Source organism: Myxocyprinus asiaticus, chromosome 39, assembly GCF_019703515.2.
Source record: "Myxocyprinus asiaticus isolate MX2 ecotype Aquarium Trade chromosome 39, UBuf_Myxa_2, whole genome shotgun sequence".
NCBI lineage: Eukaryota > Metazoa > Chordata > Actinopteri > Cypriniformes > Catostomidae > Myxocyprinus > Myxocyprinus asiaticus.
Window position 1 is genome coordinate 23,222,925 of NC_059382.1, and position 15,275 is coordinate 23,238,199.

At 40.2% G+C, this 15,275-nt stretch overlaps 1 protein-coding gene across 5 annotated transcripts in view; it reads left to right on the forward strand.

The window, feature by feature from the left end:
* Positions 1-15,275, forward strand: part of ncam1b (neural cell adhesion molecule 1b) — a 161,013-nt gene that overhangs the window by 117,011 nt on the left and 28,727 nt on the right. For all 5 annotated transcript variants that reach the window (XM_051679475.1, XM_051679474.1, XM_051679471.1 and 2 more), the window contains 2 exons: positions 12,247-12,371; positions 12,491-12,671. In XM_051679475.1, the coding sequence (XP_051535435.1) occupies positions 12,247-12,371; positions 12,491-12,671 (306 nt within the window). The remainder of the gene's footprint in view (positions 1-12,246; positions 12,372-12,490; positions 12,672-15,275) is intronic.

Consider the following 15,275-nt stretch of genomic DNA (forward strand, 5'->3'; position numbering starts at 1 on the left):
CTTTTATTACATATCGTATTTTAATGGGGATATAATTTATTACAGCTGACAGTTACGTGAGCAAACAAGGTTTGAACATCAACCGTAACAAGATCAAATTGAAGCTGATGGCTTTTTAACACTTCTGTGTACAAATTTGAAGGCTGCTCATTGGATCGATACAGGTAAACGTCATATTATGCGACTACACATTACTTTACGGAGAGCTTACGACCTACTAGTTAAGTCTTGCCTTAAGAACAGGTGGTGCAACCAAATTAAGCACTGACTTAGTTACAAACTAACTAGTAGTTACTAAGCCCTTAGTGTGAACTTTACGTCAAAACTTACGTGAGAACTTACGCACAGCTGGTGCAACCCTTCCCAGGTTACAAGTCCTGAAAGCACGTAAGTCGACACGTGAGTCAATAGAGTCATAGATACGCCACAAAATGATATGGTTGCTTCAGCAATTTAATTTTTTATTTTTAATGTTGCATTTGCTTTCTATGACACTATTGGTTGGGTTTAGGTTTAAGGTTTAAGGTTGGGAGGTCAGTTTTATTTATTTAAAACTCGATAAAGCATTAACCCTAAAAACATAATTTCTGAAATGCTGCGATATGTGTAAGGCACCGCGCAATATCATTTTGCAAAAATGTCACTGTTGGATTTGAACAGACCCCTATCCCGAAGTATAAATCTTTGAGGTAACTTGAATGATACCTCAAATTGTGTGGTTTGTTTGGGCAAGGTGTGCTATTTGCTAAACGATCTTAAGGCTAGGCTTTCTTGACTTGGGCCTGTAAGCAACCACCCAGAACAACATAGCCACGTGCTAATAACCACTCAGAACACCTTAGCAACTGCATAGCAAATCCACAGCGACCACCCTTAACAGCCTAGCATTGTATGGGCAACAACCAATCAATAATCTAGTTTGTGGTTTTCTTTTTTTTTTCTTTTTTTTTTTATAATCTGTCAGAGGAAATCCTGCTCAATGTGCCCCTGCTTTTTGTGTTCAGTGTTGTGATATTTGTGATTAAAGCCATTTTGAGTTGCTTTGTGTTATGTTTCTCTGCACAGTTTGTTCTAACGCCTTGATCTTTTGCACATAGTTACATTTGTGTCTGTATTTTTGTATCTTTCATGCAACATCTTCCAATTTCCTTTCAACCAATCATGTGCGTGCATATGGTGTGACTGTCATGTGGCTTGCATGGTACTGGTGATGTCATCCACACTGATGAGCAGAAGGTAAACACTCTGGGGCCCCTGTAGGCCCCGGTTCCATTCTTCTCTCATGTGCAGGAATAGCCTTCACTCTATCAGGATCACTGCATTTATCCCTAACCAGCCATTACAACTCACTCCTCTCACATTTCAAGAATTGAATCCCCTCTGACAGGTCATGAAAATTCATCAATTCCCAATTTTTAACAGAGAATGTTACCCTTGAGCAACCACTGTGCTCCAACTGCACAAATTATCTTTTATGGCGAATACGAAATGAGAAAAAAAGTTGATGCCATGTCCTGCCAACCATGGAAATGACATCAAAAGCTCTGGAGCTGAAAAACATTTCCCTAGAGCGATCGCTGTGTACAATAATCTCGTTCTGTTATGTTCCATCTAAAAATTTTGACAAGCAGCAGTTTTACAGACATTCTACATTGACGTTCTTTCATCTTGGGCTGCCTTGGAGATGCTGCTACCGGTGTACAATTATAGCCAAATTAAGAAATCACTAAAAACAACTGCTGTTGAATCTGCAAGTGGTTGATCTCAATGGTTTGTTATTCTCCAATATTGAGCATGTTTTAGTAAGTTTCACAGTACCATATTTCCTTCTCCTTTGCAACATACTTTTCAACACCTTTGAACCTTTTAGAGAAGTATTCATCTCTCTTCTAAAGTACCATTATTTTTGTATTCCAGTTGCTTTTGCCTGCATGTTTATTTACTCCTATTTACTATAGAAATAGTCTGAATTTCTTGTAATTACACAAATGTTTATTTTGCATTTACACCTTGAGTTATGATTGATTAGCTTTTAAGAGGTTTCCATGATTGGAGTTGTTGGGTAAAGGCTTACCTGAATATAAAAAATACAGCCTATATTTTAATGATAAAACAAGCTGTCATGAAGTTGACATGAACATCGCAATTTGTAAACATGTAAAACTTTCCTTGTTTATGATTAGTCCCATTTAAAGGAATATTCCAGGTGAAATGCAAGTTAAAGGGATAGTTCACCCCAAAATTAAAAATGTTCTCATCATTTACTCACCCTCATGCCATCCCAGATGTGCATGACTTACTTTCTTCTGCAGAACACGAACAAAGATTTTTAGGAGAATATTTCATCTCTGTTGGTCCTCATAATGCAAGTGAATGGTGACCAGAAAACAGAAGGTCCAAAAAGTACATACAGGTAGCATGAAAGTAATCCATAAGATTTCATTGGTTAAATCCATGTCTTCAGAAGCGATTTGATAGGTAAGGGTGAGAAACAGATCAATATTTAAGTCCTTTTATACTATAAATCTCCACATTTGACCAGCCCCATCCAGTAGGTGGCTGAATGTGAAAGTGAAAGTCACTTTCACACCAGAATGTGAAAGTGAAAATGTAGATTTACAGAAAAAAAGGACTCAAATATTGATCTTTTTCTCACCCACACCTATCATATTGCTTCTGAAGACATGGATTTAACCACTGGAGTCAGGATTACTTTTATGCTGCCTTTATGTCCTTTTTGGACTTTCAAAGTTCTGTCACCACTCTTTTGCATTGAATGGACCAACAGAGCTAAAATATTCTTCTAAAAATCTGTTCTGCAGAAGAAAGAAAGTCATACACTTCTGGGATGGCATGAGGGTGAGTAAATGATGAGAAAATTTTCATTTTTGTGTGAACTATCCCTTTAAGCTCTGTAGATAGCATCTCTGGTATGCTGTCGATTACCATTGAAAATAATGTAATATTTATATGTAATTTAATTCTATGTAATAATCGAGAATGAGAACTGTTTCAAAAATTTTGATAATGTGTTTACTGCAGTGTTTGGGGAAGCCTCACTGAAAATGTCTTACAAAGCTGCAAACTACTGATAACTTAAAGTACAGTATTTCAACTACACTCAAGTTACTTTTTTACAAAAGCAGTTGGCTACGCTACAAGCTATTTTCAGAAGAAAATAATGTAAAATATATAATGATTAAATGAAATTATTTTTTAAAATAAATAATACCATCCGGTATTTATATAGTATATTTAATTAGGTTAACTTCAAACAATTAGGGTGAAACATATAAACATTGAACATAGAAATGTATGCTAAATACAAACTAATAAAACTAGAAAACTTTGGGTTATGGTTGTAACCTCGGTTCTCTGAAGGAGATGTGTGAGATATCTCACTATGGGACATGCCTCTTATGTGGTCATCCATAAAGCCCTATGCAATCATGCCTAACAGGCTGCTGGCCAGTGAACCATGGAAGCCCTGCCCCTTCCCTATGTAATCAGTAGCACTGGCCCAAAATGGCATACGTTACAGCTCTTCCGAGCATATGAATATTGGGCCCTCTGGTGAGATGTCTCATCTCCCTCAGAGAGCCAAGGTTACAACCGTAACCCAAAGTTCTGTTTCAGTCGACTCGTTCGACATCTCACTATGTGATATTGAAAACGCCCATATATTCAGTTATCAGAGCAGGCCTACCATATCCGGTTTATAGAACCTTATGAATGTGTGTGGGGAGGCCCAATTGGCTACCGCACAGACATCCTCCATGGATGTTCCTTTAAATAGAGCCCAAGAAGCAGCCATTCCCCTTGTGGAATGGGCTCTCACATTCCCTTATAATGACTGTCCCTTTAATGAGTAAGTCAATTTAATGGCTTCTGCTATCCAGAGAGAAAGTCTTGTTTTGTCAATGACTTACCCATCACTGGGTTTGCAAAGCACACAAAGAGATTCTCGGACTGTCCAAAGCTTTGTGTTTTACTCACATATGCTTGCAATGCCCTAACAGAACATAAAACCTGCATCTTCTCCTCCTCTAGCGAAGCAAAAGGAAGAGGGTAAAAAGCTGGGATTTTCATCTATTAGCATGGAATACCCAGATTTAATCACCATAGGCACAACCTCCAGGTTAGGGCGTAACCTGACCCTGGAGAAATTTTGCGTGAACCTGAGACATGCTGGGTTAACCGAGAGTGCATGCAGTTCGCTGACATGCCTCATAGTGGCCAAGGCCAGTAACAATGTTGTCTTTTGAGACAATCTTTATATCAGCTTTATCCAAAGGTTTACAATGGAGCTTTCCCTAAAGCTTCCAGAACTAGTAATAAATCCCATAATGGTAACATGGGTTTAGTGACTGGTTTTAGGTGGCGTATGTCTTTCATGAACCTGCTTATATGATAGGATATGAGAATATCTGGAACTGCGGGAAAAAAAGGACTATCTGTTTTCCCTGACACCATTTTTCAAATCTTTTCCACTCCATCTCGCTCTGGTGCTTTGAATAGTGAAAATCACATTTTGAGCAAGCCAAGAGCACTTGAGAGATTAGGCCTCTCACGGGCCAAACCCAGAGGTTCCGTTTCTGCGGATGTGGATGGAATATCGTTCCACCCGCTAGAGAGAGGAGGTTCCTGCTCTCGGGTAGGTGCCACGGGATTGCATGCAATAGTTAGAAACATAATTGTTTGCGTTGTGGTTAAAAAAACTCTTTTTCGGGGGCCTGGGTAGCTCAGCGAGTATTGACGCTGACTACCACCCCTGGAGTTGTGAGTTTGAATCCAGGGCATGCTGAATGACTCCAGCCAGGTCTCTTAAGCAACCAAATTGACCAGGTTGCGAGGCAGGGTAGAGTCACAAGGGGTAACCTCCTCATGGTCGCGATTAGAGGTTCTCGCTCTCAATGGGGCACGTGGTAAATTGTGCATGGATCACGGAGAATAGCATGAGCCTCCCATGCTGTGAGTCTCCGCGGTGTCATGCACAATGAGTCACGTGATAAGATGTGCGGATTGACTGTCTCAGAAGCAGAGGCAACTGAATCTTGTCCTCCGCCACCCGGATTGAGGTGAGTAACCGCGCCACCACGAGGACCCACTAAGTAGTGGGAATTGGGCATTCCAAATTGGGAGAAAAGGGGATAAAATAAAATAAAAATTGTGTTCATTATAAAACCCTGTGAAGTGAACCAATCTCCACTCTGTACAGAATGAGGCAGGGATTTGTGTGTCAACATTCTGAACTTGTATTCTCAGTTGTTTAGAAATCTGAGGTCTAAACTGGGACAGATGCCCCCCTTGGAAATAAGAAAATACTGGCTGATCTTTCTGTGATTCTTCTGTCAGTACTATTTGTATTGCCTCTTTGAGGAGAAGAGATTTTATTTCCTCTCTCAGAATTTTGTCATTTTTCCTCTGCAGTTTTGATTGCTTTATTCTCTAGAAATGTGGAGGTTTTCTTGCAAATTGCAACCTGTACCCCTTTTGTATTGTGTTCAGAACCCACTGAGAGTCTGTTCACTTTGCCAGATGTGTAGATGTGTAGGCTGATAAATTATTTAGCTCGCTCATTCGTGGTCTTAGAGAGGCCTTTAGTGGCAATACTTGGGAATAAGCTGTGTTTTTTCACCCATTTTTGGGGGGTTGTGGATGGATTTTCATACAAAACGGTGTTTACAGGGTGCTTGTGTATAACCGTATTGTGAGGGGAAAAAAATTGTCTTTCATGGGAAGGATGAAAGAATTGTCTTGATTCAGAGAGGGGATTATGCAAAAGGCCACAGGTTGATTTGACTTATCAATACAGGGGAAACACAGGGAAGTGTGTGACGGTGTTTTGTGACTTTGTCTGAGCAACCCCAATGGTATATGCAGAGATTGATGCATAAGTCTGTATCTCTGCATTGCTCTCTGGAGGATTTGCGGAGGAAAACTGAGGTAAACATCGGAGCATACTAAACCATATGCTTCTTTCTTCTACCCCCCGCTATGGGGGGGCAGGAGATGGGGAGGGCCCGCTTCCGCCTGAACAAAAGACTTTCGCTGCCAGGAAGGTTATTTTCTCTGATCATGAGGAACCCTTTCCTAAGAGGATGCATAAGACCTTCTTGGTCCCTGCCACGAAGTTTGTGCTCTCGCCGCCCAGACTGTTGCTGCATCAGCATGGGTGCTGTACGGAGCACGAACGTCCTGAAAGCCTCTTGTTTCCTCCTTTTCGCTTCGAACCGCTGTAGCATCGCTTCCACAGTCGGTCCGAACAGGCACTTAGGGCCCACTGGCTGATCGAGAAAATGTCCTTTATCTTTTTCAGCCATCGTGGACAAATTCAGCCATTGACAAACCCAGAGTTCTTCCAGTGGACTGAGCCAGGCAGTGTGAAGAATGCAAAATAAGGTCTGTTACTGTACAAATTTCTGTCCACATCACTGTCTTTTCGCTGTGACAAAGCCATAGACATATCCTCCTCTAACTCTGTGATGTAGGCCAAGAGCAGAGTGATCATATTGGTAGCACGCCACATCTGAGCTGCAGATTGTAATTCTTTTCAAAAATCGAGGCTGAGAAGCAATCAGATCTCTGAGGCAGCTTGGGAGCAATCGTGGATAAAATGAACGCAGATTGAGGATCAAGATGGCCTGCCAAAGACGCTTCCATTGGCGGCATATGAGACCAGCCCCTCTGCTCCATACCTGCCATTTACAGCGAGGAGAAGCCATACAATGGGACTCTAGATGAAAGCTGTCTCTCCCAATACTTCACCAGATTGTCCATGCAGTCCTGGAAAGGTGGGAATGTCTGATGAGCTACCAGGGTGGTGGGGAGGAGGAATTTCCCATCTAGTCTTGAGCGTTTTGTGGTGGGGAGAGCCATTGGCCAGTTGACGCCCAGTCTAATCGCTGCCCGTTGGCAAGCATCATGCAGAGTTGCATACCCTGCTGCTGATGGTTGTTCCACTGACCCTGTAAGGGATCCAGGTGAATCCATTTGGGAGACAAACGGATCCTCCTCGCCATCACCATCATCCTCGTTTGACTGCCCTCCCGAAGTGGTGATGGAAACTGAATCATTGTCCGGTCGGCCTTTGGGAACAGTTTGATCTCCTTTTTGAAGCCAAATGACTCCCCAAGCTCATCCATGGAGTAAGCTGGTTGAGTTGAGCAACATCGGAGGTGAGGTTTCCGTCACTTCATTGGACGCCGTCATGTCCCCACCTTGTAAGGGATCACGAAACACATCCTGCACGAACATCACTCTTCTGTGCAGTACTCCAGGTTAGAGTTTGCTGCACTGTGTGCAGGAGACCAGTGTCTGTAATGCTGCCCGGGCATGTTCTAGGCCCAGACATGCTGGTTGACATAGAAAATCCACACGCTCCAGGACAAGTGCGAGACGGTGGTTTGGTCTTACCAGACTTCTTGGGAGAAGCCATCTTCAACTGGTAAGTTGAGATCTTATTTTACATTTATATTGATTGGTTTGTAGCATTTTCCGATTTCTTCAGAACAACTCTTGTTTTACTTGGCTTGACGTCCTACAACAAGTGGTAGCTCGTCTTTTGGACAGTTAAACCTAGCCAATAGTTTTCTACACTAGGTGCACTGAAAAAGGGCTTGTAGCTTGGATGCCGTGAGTGAAGAGATGTAGGATGCCATTTTGGGTTAGTGCTACTGGTTATATATGGAAGGGGCAGGGCTTCCCTGGTGCACTGGCCAGCAGCCTGTTAGGCTTGCATAGGGCTTCATGGATGACCACACAAGAGGCGTGTCCCATAGTGAGATGGCGAATGAGTCAACCAAAAGAGAATGCCCTAATGTACTGTGTATGTGTGTAGAAATTGTTGAAAAATAATTTCACTTCAAGAAAAAAGAAAAGAAAAGAAAGTTACTTCTGGCAAAGTCCCTTTAAGGCAACAATTGAATTGAATTAGAGAATCATTTGAGAATCATAGAACTAATTCATTTACATGAACTGACTCACTAAATAAATGTATACATTTATTTAAACTGGTTTCTTTATATGGAGTGGTGGTGGCGTAGCGGACTAAAGCACTGAACTGGTAAGTAAAAGGTTGTTGGTTCAATCCCCACTGCCACCACCATTGTGTCCTTGAGCAAGGCACTTAACTCCAGGTTGCTCCAGGGGGATTGTCCCTGTAATAAGGGCACTGTAAGTCACTTTGGATAAAAGCGCCTGCCAAATGCATAAATGTAAATATGAACTGTCTGAGAAGAAGAAAAAAAAACATTCACTAAAATGATTTTCTAGCACTACATGTGAGAAAGAGGACTGTTTATGCAAGCTTTTTGGTTACTACCTCGTTTCATTGCTGCGTTCGCAATACAATGTGGCATTGTTGCGTTTTGTGACGCTACACCACTATTCGCTGGAAAATGTAGCTTATTACTGGAAAAGCTACAGTATTGTGAAAAGTGCTTAACTACTGTCATGCTACTGAAAAATTTAGTTTAGGCAGTAGCTTCGCTATTTAAAGTTCGTTGCTCCCCAACACTGGTTGACAGATATGCATTGACAATGGAGGTCTATGGGGCAATGTTGATAGCCCTCCCCATAGGCTTCCATCGTAACTGTCACAGATGCTTTCGATATTATTTATCGACAGAGTTCTTTATATTATTTACAGTTGTAGTCTGAAGTTTACATACACTTAAGTTGAAGTCATTAAAACTAATTTTTTAACCACTCCACAGATTTCATATTAGCAAACTATAGTTTTGGCAAGTCGTTTAGGACATCTACTTTGTGCATGACACAAGTAATTTTTCCAGCAATTGTTTACAGACAGATAGTTTCACTTTTAATTGACTATGTCACAATTCCACTGGGTCAGAAGTTTACAGGCAGTTAACTGTGCCTTTAAGCAGCTTGGAAAGTTCCAGAAAATGATGTCAAGCCTTTAGACAATTAGCCAATTAGCTTCTGATATGAGGTGTACTGAATTGGAGGTGTACCTGTGGATGAGATTTAAGGCCTACCTTCAAACTCAGTGCCTCTTTGCTTGACATCATGGGAAAATCAAAAGAAATCAGCCAAGACCTCAGAAAAAAAAAAAAAAAAAAAAAAAAAAACTGTGGACCTCCACAAGTCTGGTTCATCCTTGGGAGCAATTTCCAAATACCTGAAGTTACAACATTCATCTGTACAAACAATAGTACACAAGTATAAACATCATGGGACCATGCAGCCATCATGCCACTCAGGAAGGAGACACATTCTGTCTCCTAGAGATGAATGTAATTTGGTGTGAAAAGTGAAAATCAATCCCAGAACAACAGCAAAGGACCTTGTGAAGATGCTAGAGGAAACAAGTAGACAAGTATCTATATCCACAGTGAAATGAGTCCTATATCGACATAACCTGAAAGGCTGCTCAGCCAGGAAGATGTCACTGCTCTAAAACTGCCATATAAACTCAGACTACAGTTTGCAATTGCACATGAGGACAAAGATCTTACTTTTTGGAGAAATGTCCTTTAGTCTAATGAAACAAAAATTGAACTGTTCGGCAATAATGACCATTGTTATGTTTGGAGGAAAAAGGGTGAGGCATTCAAGCCGAAGAACACCATCCCAACCATAAATCATGGGGGTGACAGCATCATGTTGTGGGGATGCTTTGCTCCAGGAGGGACTGGTGCACTTCACAAAATAGATGGCATCATGAGGAAGGAAAATCATATGGATATATTGAAGCAAAATCTCAAGACATCAGCCAGGAAGTTAAAGCTCGGTCGCAAATGGGTCTTCCAAATGGACAATCACCCCAAGCATACCAACAAAGTTGTGGCAAAATGGCTTAAGGACAACAAAGTCAAGGTATTGGATTGGCCATCACAAAGCCCTGACCTAAAACCGATAGAACATTTGTGGGCAGAACTGAAAATGCGTGTGTGAGCAAGGGGGCCTACAAACCTGACTCCATTACACCAGTTATGTCTGGAGGAATGGGCCAAAATTTTAGTAACTTATTGTAAGAAGCTTGTGGAAGGCTACCCAAAATGTTTGACCCAAGTTAAACTATTTAAAGGCAATGCTACCAAATACTAACAAAGTGTATGCAAACTTCTGACCCACTGGGAATGTGATGAAAGAAATAAAAGCTGAAATGAATCATTCTCTCTACTATTATTCTGACATTTCACATTCTTAAAATAAAGTAGTGATCCTAACTGACCTAAGACAGGGAACGTTTTCAACAATTAAATGTTAGGAATTGTGAAAAACTGAGTTTAAATGTATTTGGCTAAGGTGTATGTAAGCTTCCGACTTCATCTGTGTGTGTGTGTGTGTGTGTGTGTGTATATATAGCACTGTGCAAAAGTCTTAGGCACATAAGATGTTTCACAAAAGCATTTGTCTTAAGATGGTTATTTATATCTTCAGCTTTAGTGTGTCAATAGGAAATATAAATGTTAGACTCCCAAACTTTACTTTTGCAAATGGAAATGATTAGAATAGAAGAACAGGGAGCCCTGCAACAGATGTCATGGCCCCCACAAAGCCCCCCACTGAACATCATGTCAGTCTGAGATTACATAAAGAGACAGAAGCAATTGAGACAGCCTAAATAGATAGAAGAACTGTGGTGAATTCTCCAAGAAGCTTGGAACATCCTATCTGCCAACAACCAAGAAAAACTGTGTCCAGGTGTACCTAGGAGAATTGGCACTGTTTTAAAGGCAAAGGTGGTCACAATGAATATTGATTTAGCTTTTTTATGTTTACTGGAATTTCTATGACATTAAGTGATAAATGAAAACTATTTATGTCATTATTTTTGAAGACATCCTCACTATGCAACATTTTTCACAAGTGCCTAAAACCTTTGTACAGTACTGTGTGTGTGTGTATGTATGTATGTATGTATGTATGTGTGTGTGTGTGTGTGTGTGTGTATGTGTGTATATATATATATATATATATATATATATATATATATATATATATATATATATATATATACCTGAATATTCCCCTTGTGCATATCGTTGTTTCATGTAGAATATCCTGCACACTGCTGTTAGGGACAGATGGCTAAGGATGGAATTAGTCAGTGCCATGCTGCACTTTAACTTTCATTATTAGAAGATAAGCATTATTGATGACTCTAGAAACTAGGGAATTTATTTTTCAGTATAACTTATAAATCTATAAAGGCAGACCTACCTTGAGTTCAGAGTTTGTTAAACAATGGTATATGCTCCCGTTGAAGCCATTAATCCATGTTATTTCAACTTCATTTTTATGAAACCATGTTTAATGCAGGATTCTTGATGAAGAACTAAATTACCCATGAATCTTGAAGAGAAGGATTCACCAATTAGACTCGAGGCAAACAAACTCTGCAGCGACTGACAACTTCCATGAAGCAACTGTGTTGATCTCCCTACACTCTCAAAATTTGTATACATTTATACTGTATATTTTGCCTATAAAATAAAAGTTGATTCTATACTTATTATAGAATCAAAATATTATAATCAATTTATAATGAATAGTTTTATATTTTTATGTTTTTATGTAATTTGCAATGCTTCATGGGATTGTAGTTCTTTTTCTCATTTAACATGTTAAAGCTGATGTGTGTAATTTTTCAATTTTAAAATACTTTCTCCTGTCCCATATAAATATGTAGAGATAACTAAAAGTAAGCCATTAGTAGGCTGATTTATAGCTAAATGTGTAAACACTGTGGCTTTGTAGCGATTTCCAAAATTGCTTTGTTTGAGCAACCCATCCAACTTGAAACAGCAACATCGACTCAACCGATGCTGTAAGTTTAGTGCGGGAATATCTGTTTTTTCAACCAATGTCTGAGGGAGGGTTTATTCGGAAATCTGTTTGAAAACAGCGTTGATTTTTGCAATTCCATTTGGTGAACTAGTGTCGCAGAAAGTGCACACTTCAGCTTTATGTACAGTCTTGTACCTTCATCTTTTTGTCTGATTTTCAAATATTTTTTCACTTCAAGTCAAAGTTTGTAATGTTTTGATTCACCTCAGAGCTGATTGGTTTGGTTCATGGCTCAGAAAGCTTTTATGAAGACTTTTATGAAATACCTATGGAAAAAAATGAATGGGAAAAATACTATCGAAACCAAAATGGCTGAAAAATGGCACTGTATATACTATCTCCTACCTTCCATTCTTGTGCATGTCTTCGTTATTAAAGTTTTGGCATAGTCAGTTTTCTCACTACTTTGTAACTGGTTTGTTGTAGGAGAACCCAGCACCCCGATACTAGAGGGAACCTTACAACCTAAAGGCAATGCCCTTAAAGTGAACTGGATCAAACAAGATGATGGAGGTTCACCGATAACCCATTACTTGGTTAGATACAAAGTTGTGAGTGTCCAAATTCCCATCTTTACATTTCAGTTATATTTAAGCTATATGAAAATGTTGGGGTTATAAAGAAAGGAAATTTATGCGTCACTATTTTACATTTGGTCGTTCGTCCTCAGAGGGAAGACTTGGACTGGAAGCCTGAGATCCGTCTACCCAGCATTAGCGAGTATGTAATGTTGAGTGGGCTGGAATGGGACACAGAGTATGATGTGTTTGTGGTGGTGGAGAACCAGCAGGGCAAGTCCAAGCCTGGCACCCTCACCTTCAGAACGTCATCAGAGCCCGCAGCTACCACAGGTAACCACCATCCCTGCCTCCGTTCTTCCATCCCTCCTTCTCTCTTTTCACTCTCACCCATCTCAGCCACACTGATTTTAACAGCTGACTCAGTGCTGTAATGACACCAAACATGTGAATGCAGTGTGGGCCATCGCTTACTGCATTGCAAAAGTGAGTCATTCTACATGGCAGATCACGAAACATTCGGACAAAACATTTGGCTGGGTAATATTGGCATCTTGATGCTATATTTCGTTAACATTACACTTGTTTTCATGTAGTGGCCAAAAACATACGTGACACAAGTATGCAAATGCTTGCAAGCATGTGATCCTGTTGCACATACTTAATGTGTTGCTTTACTGTGGCGATGACAAAACTCAATACTCAAGGGGGCGATAATGTTACCTTCAAATATTTGTGCCATTAAACCGGAAATGCTATTCAGGTAGCTAGTTATAAACATGTTGAATTTAACTAACTTGCTCAGGAAGATTCTGTTCAAACTTTTGACATAAAAGTTGTTGAACCATAGAGGAAGACTTAAGGTGTGGTCACACTACACTTTGCATACCATTTATTACCAATCAAACACATCTGAACACAGGAGATGGAAAACGCAAGCTCATGCCAAGAATTTTCACATTCTGCTGCAGACAAAAGTTCATGTTTGGTGATCTCTGACCTGCTAATCTGGATGATAAGACGTGTGATACGTCAAACACTGACCTTTTTGTTTATCACAAAGTATACATGTTTCAAAGCTGCACATTTTTATTGTTGCAGGAAAGTGAGAAGAGAATATATATTAACATTTTGAATATAAATTGATTAGTTATGTGATATATTAATTAGGGCTGTAAATCGATTAAAACATTATTTTTTTTATTTTTTTCAGATTAACACTTTTTTATTGATTCACACATTTGAAACAGAAAAGAAAAACATATATTAATAGAATCAACTCTAACCTCCATTATTCCCTTAACCCCCTCCCAATCCCACCTTGACCCTCAACAAATATCCCTGTGGTCACAACTTAAGCTACAGACAAAAAAATAAATAAAATAAAATAATCACACACATTTAAAATTGCAATTCTCGGGGGGCCCGGGTAGCTCAGCGAGTAAAGACACTGACTACCACCCCTGGAGTTCACGAGTTTGAATCCCAGGGCATGCTGGGTGACTCCATCCAGGTCTCCTAAGCAACCAAATTGGCCCAGTTGTTAGGGAGGGTAACATTACATGGGGTAACCTCCTCGTGGTCGCTATAATGTGGTTCGCTCTCAGTGGGGCGCGTGGTGAGTAGCGCGTGTGGAGGCTTCCACGCACAATGTCTCCACGGTAACGCACTCAACAAGCCACGTGGTAAGATGCACAGGTTGACGATCTCAGATGCGGAGGCAACTAGCCTTCTATATGACATCTCCTCAAATGTCGTTACCCTGCCCATCTCTGTGCACCACTCTTGAAATGAGGGCGCTCCAGCCAACTTCCATCCCCTAAGAGTGATCTGTCTACCTATCATAACACTGGCTAGGACCCAATTTTTTATGCATTTATCCCCTATATAAATATCATAAGGTGCACCCTTGCATCTATAGATGTAGACTTGATGTTTTTTAGAATCCTAGCCCACACTCCCTCCTCCAATACCAAGTTTAAATCTTTCTCCCATAATCTCTTGAGAGAAGTTAAAGCTCCATCCCCCAGACTCTGAATTAGCAGGGAGTAATACACTGATGCTTCATGACCTTTTCCAAAAGCACTAATCACCACTCCCAGAGTATCTGCCGCTCTAGGGGAGTGTATACTACTCCCAAAAATAGTACAAAGCAGGTGGCGCAGCTGTAAGTACCTGAAGAATTGAGACTTGGGAATCCCAAAATGTTGAACCAAATTTTAAAAGGATCTCAACACTCCATTCTCATATAGGTCATCGAGCATATTAACCTCCCTCACAATCCACTCTGTCCAGCAGAAAGGGGACTTATAAATACATAATTTGGGGTTCAGCCATATGCTTGAAAAAACATTTAAATAAATGTCTGAATTAAACACTCTGGACACTTTTGTCCATATCGCGTGCAAATGCAGGATAACGGTGCAACTTAACTTCTCCAGTTAGTTTGATAGAAAGGCTTTGCAATGGCGAAATGGGGAAAGAACTTCCTGTTCAATACAAAACCAGGGAGGGGCTCTCTCAGGTGGAAGCGACCAATGAGCCAAATATCTGAGACTGAATGCATAATAATAAAACATAATCTTGGCTAGGCCTGGCCTTGCCTTTAGGCAAAGCCTTAATTACCTCTCCAAGCTCCTCCAAGTTTATGTCAGAATCTAGAGAATTTTTTTGCTCAGTCATCAGTTTAGGAAATTCTAATGTTTCCACAAAGTTTCTAATATCCTCTTCAGTAGATGAAGACATGGAGCTATAAAGATCAAGATAATATTCTTTAAAAGCATTATTAATATCAATGGCCAAGGTAAATATTTCACCACCAGCAGATTTCACTGAGGGAATGGTAGAAAAAGACTCTCTCTGTTTTATATATCTAGCCAGAAGTTTTCCTGCCTTGTCCCGTGACTCAAAGTATGAAGTCTTGCCCTGAATAGCCAA